This window comes from Rhinatrema bivittatum, chromosome 5 (genome assembly GCF_901001135.1).
Source record: "Rhinatrema bivittatum chromosome 5, aRhiBiv1.1, whole genome shotgun sequence".
Classification (NCBI taxonomy): domain Eukaryota; kingdom Metazoa; phylum Chordata; class Amphibia; order Gymnophiona; family Rhinatrematidae; genus Rhinatrema; species Rhinatrema bivittatum.
In genome coordinates, this window is record NC_042619.1 from 101863126 (window position 1) to 101882186 (window position 19061).

General features: G+C 48.0%; 1 protein-coding gene across 7 annotated transcripts in view; it reads left to right on the forward strand.

Annotated features, from left to right (window-relative positions):
• The window catches only part of PDS5B (PDS5 cohesin associated factor B), a 644248-nt gene that overhangs the window by 520367 nt on the left and 104820 nt on the right, over positions 1-19061 (forward strand). For all 7 annotated transcript variants that reach the window (XM_029602667.1, XM_029602671.1, XM_029602673.1 and 4 more), the window contains one exon: positions 9183-9387. In XM_029602667.1, coding sequence (XP_029458527.1) covers positions 9183-9387 — 205 coding nt within the window. The remainder of the gene's footprint in view (positions 1-9182; positions 9388-19061) is intronic.

Here is a 19061-nt window from a genome sequence, read left to right on the forward strand (position 1 = left end):
GTGCTCTTAAAACTAGTACAGAAAAGCAGAAAAAACTGCTTTTCTGTACTGTCTCCTACTTAATATCATTGTGAAATTAAGTAGGAGGAAAAACAAAACAAAATTTTAAAAAAACCCAAAAAAAAACCCCACCAGCATTCGGGTGCAGGAAACGGATGCTCAACTGACAAGCGTCCGTTTCCTGAACCCCACGGCTGTGCAGCGTTTAGGAAAACCGCCGATTAAACTCTGCGTCAGTTTTCCTAACAGGTGGACGGCCGACACCGATCGGGTTCTCGTTGGCAAGGAGGCACTAGTGGCGCTAACGAGACCCCCTAATTTAAATATTGCATGTCGCCCCCAAAGGGGGCGCATTAAGAAAGCGGGTGCTGACTGTTCAGTGCACACTTTCTGTGCATATTTGTTGCATCTGCCCCAAAGAGAGGCAGATACCACACCTTATCCAGACAGGCATCTCACAGTAACAGCAGCAAAGACTCTCTCTACTGTCACATTGTGAACAAATACAAAACCCTACAAAAAGTACTCAAAATCTATTCAGCAGACTTATAATGTAACAGTAGTAACACCAAGAACTCAAACAAGAACCCTTCTTGTGAAAAAGCAGCACTGAAAATATTACATTGAGTCCCAGATTAACAATTCACTACCTACTGGGGAAACAAAACAAACCTGATTGCTATGGATCCCTATACAGAAACTACACACAAGCAAATCTCTCACCTTGATCACTCGCACAGAGCAGAGATAGACCCTCACCAAATCTACTAGATAAGGGAGCCCTGACCGACGTGCTGCAAATGCGCAGTAGAGAGCAGCTCTACCGCGCATGCGCGGGGGCGAGCACGAGAGCCCCCCCTAAAAAAAAAATGGCGCTGGGTCGCTAGGAGCAGCGGCGGCAGAGGCGACGACGAGCAGGAGCGGGAGGAGCAGTAGCAGTGGCGTGGGAGGGAGGGAGGGACAGCCTCCGTTATCGGTTGTGGATGAGCTGAAAGGGGAGAGAGTGACAGGAGGGGGAGGGAGGAGAGAGTGAGGGGGAGGGAGAATAGAGGGGGAAGGTGAGAGGGAGGGAGAATAGAGGGGGAAGGTGAGAGGGAGGGAGAATAGAGGGGAGAGGTGGAGGGAGGGAGAGGGAAGGAAATGGACCGAAAAAATGTTTTTAAATGTAGCCCGTTGTTACGGGCTTAACGGCTAGTATAGAATAAAGGATCACAAATTAGAACCAGCAATATGCAGACAAAAACTGCAATGGAAACTCCAAGAAGCCAAACTGTCTACAGTGTAACAATGAAAAAATAGAACCACTATTCTTCATAAAACAATAAAATCAAGAAACATAAAGCATCATAATAAAATAAATATTTCAAAACTACTAACAAATAGAACATCTATTAAGTTCCACCCAACTCTCCTTCACATCAATCGACCACACACCACAAGTAAGAGATCTTGGTGTACTTCTGGACAACTAACTCAACTTCACCAAGTTCATAAACAATACTACCAAAGACTGCTTCTTAAAATTGCAAGTCTTAAAAAAATTAAAACCTCTTCTACACTTCCAAGACTTCCGCTTGGTACTACAATCTATCATCCTCCCTAAACTGGACTATTGCAACTCACTCCTCCTGGGCCTGCCAGCCAACACCATCAAACCACTTCAGATGGTCCAGAACGCGACAGCCAGAATTCTCACTAACACCAAAAAATGGGATCACATCACCCCTATCCTCCAAAATCTTCACTGGCTGCCCATAAAATTTAGGATACAATTTAAATCCCTCATGATGATTCACAAGGTTCTTCACAACATCTCCCCCCTCAACCTATCCTTCCAACTACAGCAACACGTCTCCAATAGACCGATCAGAAGTGCATACCAGAACATGCTTCACACCCAGCCAACAAAAACCTCATTGAGGAAACGAGCTCTGTCCACTGCAGGTCCCCATCTTTGGAACCTGCTCCCACCGGACCTCCGCCAAGAACCATGCCTTCCGACATTCAAAAAGAAGCTAAAGACTTGGCTATTCACTCAAGCTTTCCCTGAGAGCTAAAATCTGGTGAAGCGACAGACGATATACCTACCTCTGTACATATGTTCCTGATTTATGGTTCCTGATTTATGGTTCACAGTTACATTTAATTGAGTTTATGAAAGTTCTCTTTTAATAGTTTTCCTGTATACTTGTGTTAATGTATTCTGCCTTGAGGCGACTGTTTTAATGTATTTCCGCCCTGGAGGCGACTGTTCAGTTCCTTGTAAACCGGTGCGATATGTATTCTTTACAGGAACATCGGTATATAAAAATTAAAAATAAATAAATAAATAAATATATACATTTTTTAAAATTTCCCAAGCACCCATAAAATATTTCAAAACAGCACACATATCAAATAACACCCAATAATTAAAACTGAGGATAAAAAAAAAGTCCTTGCTGTGCATACCTGGGAACTTGATTTCCAGTCACCCTGAGATTGCCAAGAATTTAGGGGGCTAAGGGGTCACCCAAACTTTATCCTCTCTTGCTCACACACACACACTCACATGTTCATTCTCTCTCACACATACACAAATGCTCTCATACATATCCTAATACCTACCCTTGCACACAAAAGCTATTACGCCCCCAGATTCCCTCTTACACATACAGGCTCTTATCCAAACAAACCCCCAGGCAGGCACCCATTCATTCTCACATACTCACACACAAGCTCCCATCCCCTCTCTTTGCTTTGTCATCAGCCTCAGAGTCTCTCTCATTCTTGCTGCTGTTGTCACTGCCACCACGTGGCTTTAGGGAGGAGCCAATTCCTCATTGCTGCTTCTGGCACTGCCCATTTTGTTTCCGCCACCTCTGTGCAGGCCTCATGATATTAAAAACTGACAGAACTATTACTTTTTCTATGCTGATCTCGTGCATCGCAAAATCAGCATAGAGAAAGTGCTACTCTTGCGAACTCTAATAATGTGAGCTTTCCTAGTGTGTAGCAGATGGACTCAGGACCAATGGGTATAGTGTACTCCTGATAGCAGTTGGAGATGGATCATATTTCAATCTGACGTCAGCCCTAGTACGTATACCCCTGCAAGAAGTGCAGCTCTTCGGTATTTTCCGTCTCCATAGTAGTTAGGGACTCTATGCACGCTCGCACAGCATTAGAGTAATTGTACCAAAGAAAACCAAAATAAGAAGAAATCTTACCTCCACAGACAAGCCCCGCTCTCCTGCAGTGACACCCATTGGGTCCCTCCCTCAGTTTAGATTTCCCAAGGTGATTTCCGCGATCCCTCGGAGGTAAGTCTCGGATCGGCGGCTGACCCTCGGCGGGGACCTAGCCCCCGATATCAGGTGAGGCTGAGAAGCAGCAGGTGCAACCTGGAGCGCGGCGGTGAAGGTATTTTCCCTCTCTGCCCGCAGCCGGAAACCGCTTGGAACGAGACCGGGAAGCGCCTAGACAAGGTAAGGTAGAAATCTATTTAAAAGTCTCTGGTCTCCGAAGCTCGAGGAGCCCGCACAGGTCACCAGCCGGGACCAGTGCCACCGGGTTGATCTGCCCTAGCAGGGCTAGATCCCGGTCAGATCCGAGAGTCCTCCCACGTGGGGACCCTCTGAGGTGGTCGCCATTTTGTCCGCGTGGTCGCCGTCACCATTTTGTTCTGTTCACCGCCCTGTCCACCGTGGCGAGCTGTGCGCACAAATACCTTGCGCACAAGCCATGGCACCTCCAGAAAATAAACTCAAAGCTCATGGCCTTTGCCCAGCATGCCACATTAGAGCTGCACAGCATGAGGAGGCCACGGCCCTGTGTATACAGTGCGAAGAGGCCTTAGGGGATCCAACTCATGGCTCTCCCCAGCCGGTACCAGGCTCCAGCCTCTTGAGCAGTACGCTGGATCTAGCATTGCACAGTGGGACCCCCCCCCCCCCCCTTCAAACGGGGCTCCCCAGGTACACAGCACCCCTTAGTCTTGACCCAGCATCTATCTCCTGGGTGGAATTCTTCAAAGGTCTGCACACCTTTGTCCACATGCAACCGGAGCCTCCTATAATACGGCCACAGGCTCCACCAGAGGACCTCAACGTACCGGGACCCTCTATGCCCAGGGAAGTGATCCCACCACCCAAAAGCCCCACCTTCGAGGACATGAACAACTCGGATGAGGATTCAGAACCCCTGGAGGAAGGGGAACTCCCTCCGGGGACAGAGCCCCACTGAACCATGAGATGCTTCTTCACCAAGGACGAGCTTCCAGACCTGGTCACACACAGCCTAAAAGAGCTTGCTATCCCGGGCACAAGTGCCTCGGGGAAACCTAAGACGAACCCTCTATTAGAGGGACTCCGTCAGACCTCCCGCCATTTCCCACTATTACAAGCCATCCAGCAACTAATTGACCTGGAATGGAATGCCCCAGAAACTACATTCAAAGGGGGCCAGGCTCTGGCAGCCATGTACCTTCTGGACCCAGCTGACAAAGATTTCCTGGATGCCATGGTCTGCGCGGTCTCGAAGCGCACTACTATCTCGGTGGAGGGAGGAGCAGCACTCAAGGATGCTCAAGACAGATGTCTGGAATCTATCCTCAAACAGTCCTTTGACGTCTCCGCTATGTCTTTACAGATCATGGCCTGCTGTGCCGTGGTGACACGCGCCTGCTTAGCACAGACCAGGAACAACACTCCTGGGGAGGCCCTGGAACTAGCTGTATCATTCCTCCGGACGCCGCTTCTGATCTGGTACGCACAGCAGCTAGAGGGGTGTCATCCGCCGTGGCAGCTAGAAGACAAATCTGGCTCCGAAACTGGTCGGCCGAATCATCCTCCAAAACGAGACTCACAAGGATGCCTTTCAAGGGAACACTCCTGTTTGGAAGCGAACTAGAGAAACTAGCCAACAAGGAGGACAAGAATGAGAGAAACCAGCGATTCTTCCCCCGAACCTCCAGGGGCAGAGGATCACAGCGCTTCAACCCATATAGAAGCACATATCAAGCGGCCTGCCCTGCAGGCCGGAGCCAGTACTTTCGGAACAAACACAACAAAAGAGGAGCCAGCTCAGGCTCAGGCCCCAGCCGCACCCCACAATGAAAATCAGCCGACCCATCCAAAGGAAGAAACCATAGGGGGCAGACTTGCTCTATTCTACCAAAGATGGATCGAGATAACTTCGGACAAGTGGATTCTATCCATCACTCGAGAGGGATATTACCTGGATTTCCACCACTTTCCTCCGGACAAGTTTGTGGAATCTGCCTGCCACGATCCTTCCAAGAGGATGGCAGTGGAAGCTACACTGACCAGATTGCTAGCCTTAGAGGCTATAACACCGGTGCCTCCACAACAAATAAATATTGGACATTATTCCATCTATTTTATCATCCCCAAGAAAGAAGGAACATTAAGACCCATCCTGGACCTCAAGGCGGTCAACCGTCACCTGAAGATTCCTCACTTCCACATGGAAACCCTACGCTCGGTAACAAGGGCGATACAACCAGGAGAGTTCCTTACATCCCTGGATCTGTCGGAAGCCTACCTACACATTCTGATCCATCAAGAGCATCAGCGTTTTCTACACTTCACTATCCTGGACCGTCACTGGACCGTCACTACCAGTTCCGGGCACTACCATTCGGGTTAGCCACAGCACCCCGGATGTTCACCAAGATCATGGTGGTAGTAGCAGCAACACTGAGGAAGTAAGGAATCCTCGTACACCCTGATCTAGACGATTGGCTGATCAGGGCGAAATCCCCAGAGGAAAGCCACCAGGCGACCAACAGAGTCAAAACTCTACTGGAGAGCCTCGGGTGGGTGGTCAACACAAACAAGAGCTGTCTGCAGTCCTCCTAATCTCTAGAATACTTGGGAGTCCGGTTCAACACCAAACAAGACAAGGTCATCCTGACACCGACAAGGAGATCAAAACTGATGACCCAGTTGCGAACCCTGTTGAGCGAGCTTCGCCCCAGAGCATGGGACTACTTCCAAGTCCTCGGCCTCATGGCATCCACACTGGAAGTTGTGCAATGGGCAAGAGCTCACATGAGACCCCTACAGCGCTCACTACTATCACGATGGAATCCGCTGTCCCGGAACTACACCGTACATCTTCAGCTCCCGGACAAAGTTCGGACCCAACTATGATGGTGGCTACAAGAAGGCTATCTGAGCCAGGGAGTGAGACTATCCTCAACAACCTGGATCCTGCTCACCACGGATGCCAGCCTATGAGGATGGGGAGCACACTGCCAAGAGCTAACCACCCAAGGGCAATAGAACAAAGAAGAGTCAGGATGGAACATCAATCGCCTAGAAGCCCGGGCAGTCAGACTAGCCTGCCTACGGTTTGGTCACAGACTGAGACAAATAAGTCAGAGTAATGTCGGAGAATGCCACAACAGTGGCCTACCTCAACCGTCAGGAAGGAACCAGAAGCCAACAGGTGTCTCTGGAAATAGACCCCCTAATGTCATGGGCGGAAGCGAACCTTCAAGAGATCTCGGCCGTCCACATCGCAGGGAAAGACAAGTCGCTGCGTATTACCTCAGCAGAGAAAGTCTAGACCCAGAAGAATGGAGACTGTCGACAACAGCATTCCAATTGATAGTAAACTGTTGGGGAATACCAACCATGGACCTCCTGGCAAACCGCTCCAACGCCCAAGTGCCTAGCTTCTTCAGCTGCAGGCGGGAACCCTATTCCCAGGGAATCAATACCCTGGTACAGACCTGGCCACAGGAAACTCTATTATACGCCTTCCCACTAAGGCCCCTATTGGGCGCAATCATCCACAAGATAGAACACCACAGGGGACCAGTACTTGTAGTGGCCCCGGACTGGCCAAGAAGATTGTGGTACGCAGACATGCGAAGTCTGCTGACAGGGAGCCCCCTCCCGCTACATCCACACAGAGACCTGCTCCAACAAGGACCGATCCTCCATGAGGATTCAGCTCTATTCTCTCTTATAGTCTGACCAATGAGAGAACTTGCCTGAGGAAGAGCGGATACTTGGGGGCAGTAATTGACACCCTGCTCCGAGCACGCAAGTTCTCCACATCCCTAACATACATAAGGATTTGGAGAGTATTCGAAGCCTGGTGTGAGGACCGCGACTTCATTCCACGCTCAGTCAAAATTCCTGCGATTTTGGAATTCCTGCAGAACGGACTACAGAAGGGATTGTCTCTCAACTCCATCAAGGCACAGGTGGCCGCATTGTCATGCTACAGAACCAAGAGCGAGAGCGGCAGCCTAGCCTCTCTCCCGGATGTCTCCCGCTTTCTGAAAGGAGTCAAGCAGATCAGACTACCCCTCAAGTGGCCGGTTCCTCTTTGGAACCTCAATCTGGTCCTAGCTTTCTTAGTGGAAGCCTCCTTCAGACCTCTTCGCGGCCTGTCTCTCTGACTATTAACATTGAAGACAGCCTTCCTGGTGGCAGTCTGTTCGGCGCATCGTATCTCCGAGCTACAAGCACTGTCCTGCCAGGAGCCGTTCCTCAGACTCACTCCAGGAACCATCCAGTTACGCACAGTCCCGTTCTTCCTCCCCAAAGTGGTTTCTCACTTCCATCTCAATCAAACTATCTCGCTACCATCGCCAGATGAGCATAAGAATTCAGAAGAGTCTCGCAGTCTACGCCACCTCAAAGTCAGCAGACTCCTAGTCCGAAACCTTGAAAGGTCGGAATCCGTACGAAAGACGGACCATCTATTTGTCCTTCACAGCGGGAAGAATAAAGGGGAAGCAGCCACGTGAGCAACCATAGCCCGCTGGATCAAAGAAGTCATCAAGGCAGCCTACGTAGAAGCAGGCAAGCCACCGCCTTTACAAGTCAAGGCCCATTCCACTAGAGCCCAGGCAGTGTCCTGGGTGGAAACCAAGATGCTGTCACCCACCGAGATCTGTCGGGTGGCGACATGGTACTCCATCCACACCTTCTCCAGGTTTTACCGCCTGGATGTTCAGGCTCGAGAGGACACAGCATTTGCATGGGCAGTACTAAGTGGGCCACGGGCAGCCTCCCACCTGGTTTGGGAGTAGCTTTTATACATCCCATTGGTCCTGAGTCCATTTGCTACATGCTAGGAAATGGAGAAATTACTTACCTGATAATTTTGGTTTTCTTAGTGTAGACAGATGGACTCAGCATTCCACCTACAGCTGCCGTTATTCATGAAATTTTTGAGTGACATCCCCGAGAGCGAGGGATTCACAGGTAAGCCATGCTTTCCTCCAACTAGGACACACATCCTACCGAGTGTCGACGTTTCTCGGTTGAAGGCACTGGCGGTCTCCAGGTATATCCAATTCAACCAGTTCAAATTAATCAAGTTAACTAAGTTATAAAGTTAATCAAGTTATTCAAATTATTCAGTCATACATATATCCACAATTGCTTTTCGAGGAGAATACTGAAGAGCTGCACTTCCTGCAGTGGTATATGTACTAGGGCTGACGTCAGATTGAAATCTGATCCGTCTCCAACTGCTATCAGGAGTACACTATACCCATTGGTCCTGAGTCCATCTGTCTACACTAAGGAAAACGAAATTATCAGGTAAGTAATTTTTCCATTAAGCTCTGGAATTCATTGTCAGAGGATGTGGTGAAAGCTGTTAATGTAGCTGCATTTAACAAAAGGTTTGGACATGTTCCTGAAGGAACCATGATGCTGGAGTTGCAGAAATCCACTTCTTATCCCTGGGATAGGCAGCTTGGAATCTATCTATCCTTTGGGATCCTGCCAGGTACTTGGACTTGGATTGGCCACAGTTAGAAACAGGATATTGGGATCGATGGACCTTTGGTCTGACCAGTATGGCATATCTTATGTTCTAGGGTGCCATTTTAGGTAAATTACACTGAAAGTGTAATCCCCTTGTTCCATGGAAAGATATCCTGACTTGAAGTTCAATGTCAAAAAGACTTTTTTCTACTCTTTTATGTTGACTGCAAAAGAATACCAAAATAATCAACACACTTTGGAATTCCTGAATATAATTTGCATGTTTTACATGCTTAATCGATTTGAAGAGATTATTTAATTTTTTTAAACTTTTACGTTGGTAAAAATTTGGTTTGTGATGCTTTTTTTCTGTAATTTATCTGTATACTGACATACTCCTATAACTATAATTTTCTATAACTATTCAATTTTCTGTCTTTATAGGATGAATGCTACCAAGTAAGACAGATATTTGCTCAGAAAGTTCATAAAGGCCTTTCCAGGTTACGGCTACCTTTGGAATATATGGCTATTTGTGCATTGTGTGCAAAGGACCCCGTGAAGGAGAGAAGAGCTCATGCCAGGCAGTGCCTGGTTAAAAATATTAATGTGCGGAGGGAATATTTAAAGCAGCATGCAGCTGTTAGTGGTAAGAATAAAGGACAAAAACAACTTTTATTCCAGCTATAGGCAATTTAATCATAATGTATTTTATTTTTATATTTTTTCCTTAACCTCTATATCAATAACTTGTGAGGATATATTGTATTTCAGAAGTAGGTCTAGGTTAAAATTTAAAGAATAAGATGATACTCCATAAATAAAGGTGTAGTTGGAGATTAGTTGACCAACATGGTCAACTAATCTCCAACTACACCTTGATCATCGTTTACCTGTGTGAATTAATCCTGTCCTTTCTCTTCCTTCTCAGCCAAGTTCTTATCACCCTGTTATATGTAACTGCCTTTTCAGCACCATTGTTATAGTTATGTTTACTTTGCACCCCTGTTTTATGTGAACCAGCATGATGTGACTGCTGTCTCGAATGCCGGTATATAAAAATTTGAAATAAATAAAATAAATAAAGGAAACTGCTTCAAACATTCTTCTTAAATTTTTGTTTCCTTGCAAGGTTAGAATGAGGCATCTGTTCCCAGATATATCTATATATATATATAGATATATATCAACTAAACAAAAAAGTGAACATTAATGTAAAACTGTTTTCAAGAGTAAAAAGGAAAATATTGTTTACATACTAATAGAAAAAAATGTTATGCTTAATCCATATAAAAACTAAGTATCTTGGTCATAAATCTTCAAACTATTAATGAAGCATTTTTAAAATATAGATAAATTTAATGTCCTGGAATGATGTTCCAGTCCACTGTTGGAGAAGAACGTATTGGCAACTACTAATGTGGACACTGTTGTCTCCTTAATGTCCTTTAAATATATTGTAAATTGCTTCTCTCCACTGTACATCTAGCTAGTGCTAGAATGCCAGTGTAAGCTCTGTTTGTAATCTTTCCTCGACAAAGGTTCCCTTGTTTCGCCGTGTGTGGGCTTCATTGGGGGGAAGAGACATGAATATGTCGGTGGAACACTGAAACTGTGGAACAAAAATCATATTGTTTATGTATATGTCTAGTTAATAACAAACTGTATGTGTCCGTTAAATATTATACAGCTACCACTATTTCTCCTAAAGTCAATAGTCACCAGCTTGCTTGCCAGACTTTAAACTGGTCAAATCCTGTAGAATTACCTTTACTTAAAGAATGAAATGAATGCCTGAAAACAAAAATCGTGGAAACTGTTATAAAGAAGAAAATCACAAAACATTTAGATAGACATGGTTTGATGGGACACAACCAAAATAGATTTATCCAAGGGATGTCTTGCCTCACAAATCTACATTTTTTGATGGGGTGAATAAACATGTGGACAAAGGTGATCCAGTAGATGTGTATTTGGATTTTCAGAAGGCGTTCGACAAAGTCCCGCATGAGAGGCTTCTAGGAAAACTGAAAAGTTATGGGATAGGAAGCTATGTCCTTTTGTGGATTACAAGTTGGTAAAAAGAAAACAGAACATAGGATTAAATGGTCAGTTTTCACAGTGGAAAAAGGTAGCAGTGGAGTGCCTCAGGCATCTGTACTTGGACCGATGCTTTTTAATATATTTATAAATGATCTGAAAAGGGGTACGACGAGTGAGGTGATCAAATTTGCGGATGACACTAAATTATGCAGAGTAGTTAAACCTCAAGCGGATCGTGATGAATTGCTGGAGGACCTTGCGAGACTGGAAGATTGGGCTTCCAAATGGCAGATGAAATTTAGCATGGACGTGCAAAGTGATGTATATAGGGAAAAATAACCCTTGCTGTAGTTACACAATGTTAGGGTCTACCTTAGGAGTTACCACCCAGGAAAAAGATCTAGGCGTCATAGTGGATAATACATTGAAATTATCAGTCCAGTGTGCTGTGGCGATCATAAAAGCAAACAATGTTAGGAATTATTAGGAAGGGAATGGAAAATAGAGAATCTCATAATGCCTCTGTATCTCTCCATGGTGAGACGGCAACTTGAATACTGTATGCATTTCTGGTCACCACATCTCAAAAAGGATATAGCTGCACTGGAGAGAGTGCAGAGAAGGGCGACCAATATAAGGGGAATGGAACGGCTGCCCTATAAGGAAAGGCTAAAAGAAGATAAGGCTGTTCAGTTTGGAGAAGAGATGACTAAGGTGGGATATGGTAGAAGTCTACAAAATCATGAAAGGACTTGAACAAGTTAATGTAAATAGGTTATTTCCTAGCGTGTAGCCAGATGGACTCAGAACGAATGGGTATAGTATGCTCGTGCTAGCAGTTGGAGACGGATCTGACGTCAGCACGGGTATATATACCCCCACAGGAAGCGTAGCAACTCAGTAATTTCCGTCTCCAAAGCAGTTTGGAGAGCCTGCACGCTCGCAGAGCGTGTTTTCCAATACTACTTTCTATTTTCTACTTTCTCTATTCTACTTATTAAAATTTCTCCAGGAACATCGAGCCCCGCACTCCTGCGGTGATACCCTAGGGTCCCTCCCCCAGTTGAGTTTCCCGGTGTGATTTCCGCGATCCCTCGGAGGTCTAGGCCTCGGTCCGGTGGCCGAATCGCGGCAGGGATCTAGCCCCCGAGCGAAAAGGGCTCGGGTCGGGCTGAGAGGCTCCCCGGTCCCGGCGAGGACTTAGCCCTGAGTGAGACGAGTTCGGCGGCTCAGAGGCAGCGGGTGAATTCCTCAAGCGCGGCGGTGAAGGTACTTACCCTCTCCCCCCGCAGCCGGAGACCGCCCGGGTTACAGCCAGGAAGCGCCGAGGATCAGGTAAGGCGTACATCTCTTACTTTTTGGTCTCCGAGGGATGAGGATCGGCGGCGTGGCCTGTATGCGGCACGCCGTGGAGGGCGCCATTTTGTTGGCCTTGTTCAGGTATTGAGTGCCCATGATAGGCGCCTGTCTATGACTAAGTGCATATTATTGAGCACATATTGTATATCATTGAACGTATGTTGCTGACCGCATACTAATGAGCGCATATTGGATATCATTGAACGTATGTTGCTGACCGCATACTAATGAGCGCATATTGGATATCATTGAGCGTATATTGCTGACCGCATATTGTTAAGTGCCTGTTGTATTAAGCGCATATTGCTGCCGCATATTATTGAGCGCCTGTTGTATTAAGCGCATATTGCTGCCGCATATTGTTAAGCGCCTGTTGTATTAAGCGGTATTAAGCGCATAGTGCTGCCGCATATTATTGAGCGCCTGTTGTATTACGCGCATATTGCTGCCGCATATTATTGAGCGCCTGTTCTATTAAGCGCATAGTGCTGCCGCACATTATTGAGCGCCTGTTGTATTAAGCGCATATTGCTACCGCATATCCTTGAGCGCATATTATATTAAGCGCATATTCTTCATGGAACAGAACGCCTCAGCGTCTTCAGCGGCGGCGCCTTCTGATTCCGGCATTAAAGCCCTCGGCCTCTGCTCAGCATGCCAGCTTAGAGCCACGCATAGCGAGGAGCCAGACTCCCTTTGTACCCAATGTGAGGAGGCAGTGGGAGCCTCGGGCCAGGACCAGTCTCAACCGAGGTTTGCTGACAGTTCCCCAGGGGCCACCCCGGATCTAGCGGGCAGTCTCGAACAACCTGGAATCCCGGGGGACCTGGTACCCCGACGACTAGAGGCCGCTTCCATTTCCTGGGTGGATCTCTTTAAGGGGATTCATGCCTTTGTACAGATGCAATCAGCTTCCCGTCCAGGCCCTGCTGCTGCGGCCGCTGCTGTTGTTACTCCAGCTGATCCTGCCCCTGGACCTTTGTGCCCTTATTATGGGCACCCGCCTCCGAGCAGTCCGGTTCAGGCGGACCCTGATGTCTCGGAGGATGAGTCCGAACCCCCGGAGGAGGGGGAACTTCCCTCAGGGATTGAGCCATATCGAACCATGAGGCGGTTCTTTCCTAAGGAGGATCTCTCCGACCTGGTATCTCAGTGCCTGGCGGAGTTGGCTATTACAGGTCCCAGCACTACGGTGCCATCTACGCAGAACCCTCTGCTGGAAGGTCTTCGTCCTACAGCCCGCCATTTTCCCTTCTTGCAAGCAGTACAGCAACTGAATAGATTTGGAATGGGCTGTACCAGCGGCCTCATTCAAAGGGGGTCGGGCCCTGACGGGCATGTACCCCCTGGAACTGGCAATCAAGGAGATGTTGGCGTGCCCTCAGGTGGACGCCTTGGTTAGCGCTGTGGTCAAGCGCACTACCATTCCAGTTGAGGGGGGGGCGGCCCTCAAGGAGCCTCATCACCGGCGACTGGACGCCATTCTGAAACAGATCTTTGAGGTGGCTGCTCTATCTTTGCGGATCGCAACCTGCTGCACAGTGGTGACGCGTTCCTGTTTGTCACAGGTCAGGAACAATGCTCCGGCAACAGACATGGAGTCAGCTCTCTCGTTCCTCACGGATGCTGCGTCAGACCTAGTCCATACAACAGCCAAGGGGGTCTCATCCTCCATAGCCGCCAGGAGGCAGCTCTGGATACGGAATTGGTCAGCCGACGCTCCTTCGAAGACCCGCCTCACCAGAATGCCCTTTAGGGGTTCTTTCCTGTTCGGCAGCGACCTTGACAAACTGGCCAGCACATGGGGCGCCTCTCCAGTACCTCGACTGCCGGAAGATCGGTTCAGAAGGAACCAGCGCGCCTTTCCAAGGCCCTCCAGAGGTAGAAGCTCCCAGCGCTTCACTCCCTATAGGAGTCGCTACCAGGCGCCTCGTCCTCAGGCCAGGAACCAGTCCTTTCGGACCAAGCAGCGCAAGAGGGGAGCTGGCTCGGGTTCAGGTCCCGGCCGCGCCTCACAATGAGAATCAGCCGATCCATCCGGGGGACGGAGCCATAGGGGGCAGGTTAACCCTCTTCTACCCCAGATGGGTCGAGATTACGTCGGACCAGTGGGTCCTCGCCATCATCCGAGAGGGGTATTATCTGGACTTTCATCTCCCTCCGGACAAGTTTGTGGAATCTTCGTGTCCCATACACAAGAAGGCAGCATTGGAAGCTACCCTGGTGAGGCTCCTGTCCTTGAAAGCCATCATCCCAGTACCTGCCTGGGAAATGAATTCTGGACACTATTCCATTTATTTCATGGTACCTCAAGTCAGTCAATCGATACTTAAGGGTCCCGAGGTTTCGCATGGAAACTCTGCGCTCAGTCAAGACCGCGGTACAGCCAGGAGAATTCCTCACGGCCTTAGACTTGTCAGCCTACCTGCATATCCCGATCCATCCGGATCATCAGCACTACCTACGCTTCAAGGTTCTGGGACTCCACTTTCAATTCCGGGCTCTGCCCTTCGGATTAGCCACCAAGGTGGTCGTAGTGGTAGCAGCGGCGCTCAGACGGGAAGGAATCCTTGTCCATCCCTACCTAGACGATTGGCTGATCAGGGCGAAATCACGAGAGGAGAGCCATCGGGCAACCAACAGAGTGATCGCCCTTCTGGAAAGCCTGGGATGGGTAGTCAATCTCAACAAGAGTTGCCTACAGCCTTCCCAATCACTGGAATACCTGGGAGTACAGTTCGACACCCAGACAGCCAAAGTCAGTCTCACTACCAAGAGAAGGTTAAAACTTCAGACGCGTCTCCGGTCCTTGATGGGGGCCAGCCGGCCCATAGCTTGGTATTATCTGCAGGTTCTCGGCCTCATGGCCTCCACCCTGGAAGTGGTGCCCTGGGCAAGGGCCCATATGAGACCTCTACAACGCTTCCTGCTCTCTCGCTGGAGCCCCCGCTTCCGGAATTATTCCGTGCATCTACCTCTGCCAGCCAGAGTGCGGACCCAGTTACGGTGGTGGTTGCAGTTCAACCACACGAGCAGGGGGTCGAAGATGTCCTCCCCCACGTGGACTCTGCTCACCACAGATGCCAGCCTGAGCGGCTGGGTAGCACACTGCGAAGAACTCACCGCACAAGGGCGGTGGAACATCAACCGTCTAGAGGCACGAGCAGTCCGGTTAGCCTGCCTGCAATTTGCTCACAGACTGCGGAACCGAGCAGTCAGAGTGATGTCCGACAACGCCACCACGGTGGCATACATCATATACATATACCAGAAGCCGACAGGTATCTCTAGAGATAGCCCCGCTGATGGCTTGGGCAGAGGCGAATCTTCAGGACATCTCCACCATCCACATTGCCGGGAAGGACAACACCACGGCAGACTTCCTCAGCAGAGAAGGCCTAAATCCGGGGGCATGGCGGCTGTCACCCACACGGGATCGACGCCCTGGTTCAGCCATGGCCTCCAGGGACTCTGCTATATGCCTTTCCTCCGTGGCCTCTGCTGGGCGCCCTTATCCACAAGATTCAGAAGCACCGGGGCCTAGTTCTTCTAGTGGCACCAGACTGGCCAAGAAGACCCTGGTACGTGGACATGAGAAGACATGATAGATGCACTCCTCCGAGCTCGCAAGTTTTCCACATCCCTCACCTACATAAGGATCTGGAGAGTGTTTGAAGCCTGGTGCGACACTCATGGCACCAATCCACATGCGACCACAATTCCTATTGTTCTGGATTTTCTACAGGATGGGCTTCAGAAGGGTCTCTCCCTAAGCTCCATCAAGGTTCAGGTGGCTGCGCTGTCTTGCTACGGTCCCAGGAGGGGATGGCAAGACCATTGCCACGCATCCAGATGTTTCTCGCTTCCTGAAAGGAGTCAAGCACATTCGTCCGCCACTAATGTGGCCCGTGCCCCTATGGAACCTCAACCTAGTTTTGGATTTCCTCGCGGGATCCACCTTCAGACCCCTTCGGGGCCTGTCTCTCCGTTCTCTAACTTTGAAGATGGTGTTTCTGCTGGCAGTGTGTTCAGCACGCCGCATCTCAGAACTACAAGCGCTGTCCTGTCGTGATCCCTTTCTCAGAATCACTCCTGAGGCGATCCATCTTCGCACGGTTCCCTCCTTTCTACCTAAAGTGGTCTCACAATTTCACCTCAACCAAACCATATCTTTGCCTACCACAGCGAGTTTGAAGAAATCAGAAGAAGGGCGTTTACTACGCCATCTCGACATCGGCAGATTGCTGCCCAGATATCTGGAATTGACACAAGAAGTACGAAAGACAGACCATCTGTTCGTCCTGCACAGCGGAAAGAAACAAGGTGAAGCGGCCTCTCGGCCCACCATCGCTTGCTGGATTAAAGAAGTTATCAGAGCATCTTACGTAGAGGCCGGGAAGTCACCGCCTCTACAAGTCAAGGCTCATTCTACCAGAGCCCAAGCAGCATCTTGGGCAGAATCCAGGATGCTGTCGCCTGCAGAAATATGTAAAGCGGCGACATGGTCCTCTCTCCATACCTTCTCCAGGTTCTACCGTCTGGATGTCCAGGCCAGGGAGGACACAGCATTTGCGAGGGCAGTCCTACGCGGTCCTCAGGCAGCCTCCCACCCAGGCTGGGAGTAAAGCTTTTGTACATCCCATTCGTTCTGAGTCCATCTGGCTACACACTAGGAAATGTTGAGATTACTTACCTGATAATCTCCTTTTCCTTAGTGTAGACAGATGGACTCAGCATCCCGCCCAGGCTGCCAGTATACATGGGTTTCACAGATTCAAGGTAGGCCATGTCATTTTCTTACATAAGAGCGTCCCCTTTGCCAGGTGTCGACGCCTTCCGGTTGTGAATGCTGGCGGTCTCCAGCTACTTTCAATCGGTCAGGGGAATCCTGTTTCACTAATTCATTGATCGTCAGTACACATACATCCATAACAGCTTTTGCAAGGAAGATTACTGAGTTGCTATGCTTCCTGTAGGGGTATATATACCCGTGCTGACATCAGATCCGTCTCCAACTGCTAGCACGAGCATACTATACCCATTCGTTCTGAGTCCATCTGTCTACACTAAGGAAAAGGAGATTATCAGGTAAGTAATCTCAACATTTATTTTCTCAGATAATAGAAGGACCAGGGGGCACTCCATGAAGTTAGCAAGTAGCTCATTTAAAACAAATAGAAGAAAATTATTTTTCACTCAGCACATGGTTAAACTCTGGAATTCATTGCCAGAGGATGTGGTTACAGCAATTAGTATAAATGGGTATAAAAATGGTCTGGATATATTCCTCAAGGATAAAACCACAAACTTCTATTATGGTAATTAATAACAGTACATAAGAACATAAGAAAATGCCATACTGGGTCAGACCAAGGGTCCATCAAGCCCAGCATCCTGTTTCCAACAGTGGCCAATCCAGGCCATAAGAACCTGGCAAGTACCCAAAAACTAAGTCTATTCCATGTTACCATTGCTAATGGCAGTGGCTATTGTCTAAGTGAACTTAATAGCAGGTAATGGACTTCTCCAAGAACTTATCCAATCCTTTTTTAAACACCAATATACTAACTGCACTAACCACATCCTCTGGCAACAAATTCCAGAGTTTAATTGTGCTTTGAGTAAAAAAGGACGTTCTCCGATTAGTTTTAAATGTGCCCCATACTAACTTCATGGAGTGCCCCCTAGTCTTTCTACTATCCGAAAGAGTAAATAACCGATTCACATCTACCCGTTCTAGACCTCTCATGATTTTAAACATCTCTATCATATCCCCCCTCAGCCGTCTCTTCTCCAAGCTGAAAAGTCCTAACCTCTTTAGTCTTTTCTCATAGGGGAGCTGTTCCATTCCCCTTATCATTTTGGTAGCCCTTCTCTGTACCTTCTCCATTGCAATTATATCTTTTTTGAGATGCGGCGACTAGAACTGTACACAGTATTCAAGGTGTGGTCCCACCATGGAGCGATACAGAGGCATTATGACATTTTCCGTTTTTTTCACCATTCTCTTTCTAATAATTCCCAACATTCTGTTTGCTTTTTTGACTGCCGCAGCACACTGAACCGACGATTTCAATGACACCTAGATTTCACTATGATTTCACTATGATTTCACTATGACACCTAGATCTCTTTCTTGGGTTGTAGCACCTAATATGGAACCCAACAGTAGTAGCTGTGATCTATCTAATGTTTGGGTACGTGCCAGGTACTTGTGACTTGGTTTGGCCACTGTTGGAAACAGGATACTGGTCTTGATGGGCCCTTGGTCTCACCCAGTATGGCATTGCTTATATTCTTAGGAACTGAACACTGTTCTCCAAGTGAGGGCTCACCAAGAGACCTGCTCAGGGGCATCACTACCTCCATTTTCTTACTTGTTATTCCTCTCTCTGTGCAGCCACGGATTCTTCTGGCTTTAGCTATTACCATGTCACATTGCTTTCCCATCTTCAGATTGCCAGAAACTATCACCCCAAAATCCAGCTTTTGGTCCCTGCATATTTATAACAGACATTTTTGTTTTTTTCTATAAGTTTTATTGTGATATGGATTAAACATAAAATATTTGTTCTATTATTGTTCAAGTGTAATATAATAAATGTATAGATAAATATGTTTATATAGATAGTTATAGAAATATATATATATATGGTTTTGAAAATCTACTTGTTGGGGTGAGTGAATTTTCATGACTAGCTGGCAAAGATAAATAAGGCCAGAAAAGAGAAGGCTGTGTGTTCAGTCCTAATTGGTGTCTGGAGGAGGAAGCGGTTGCTGTGTACGGCTGCAGTGGGGAGACGAGTGAGGAGAGCAAGAGAGGTAGGGGTAAAGGTGAGTGTAGGAGGGCTGTATGGGTTAGGAGAGGGAAGAGTGGAGTATGGGAGCTGCAAGAAAGGTTTGTAGATTGGTAGGGGAGGA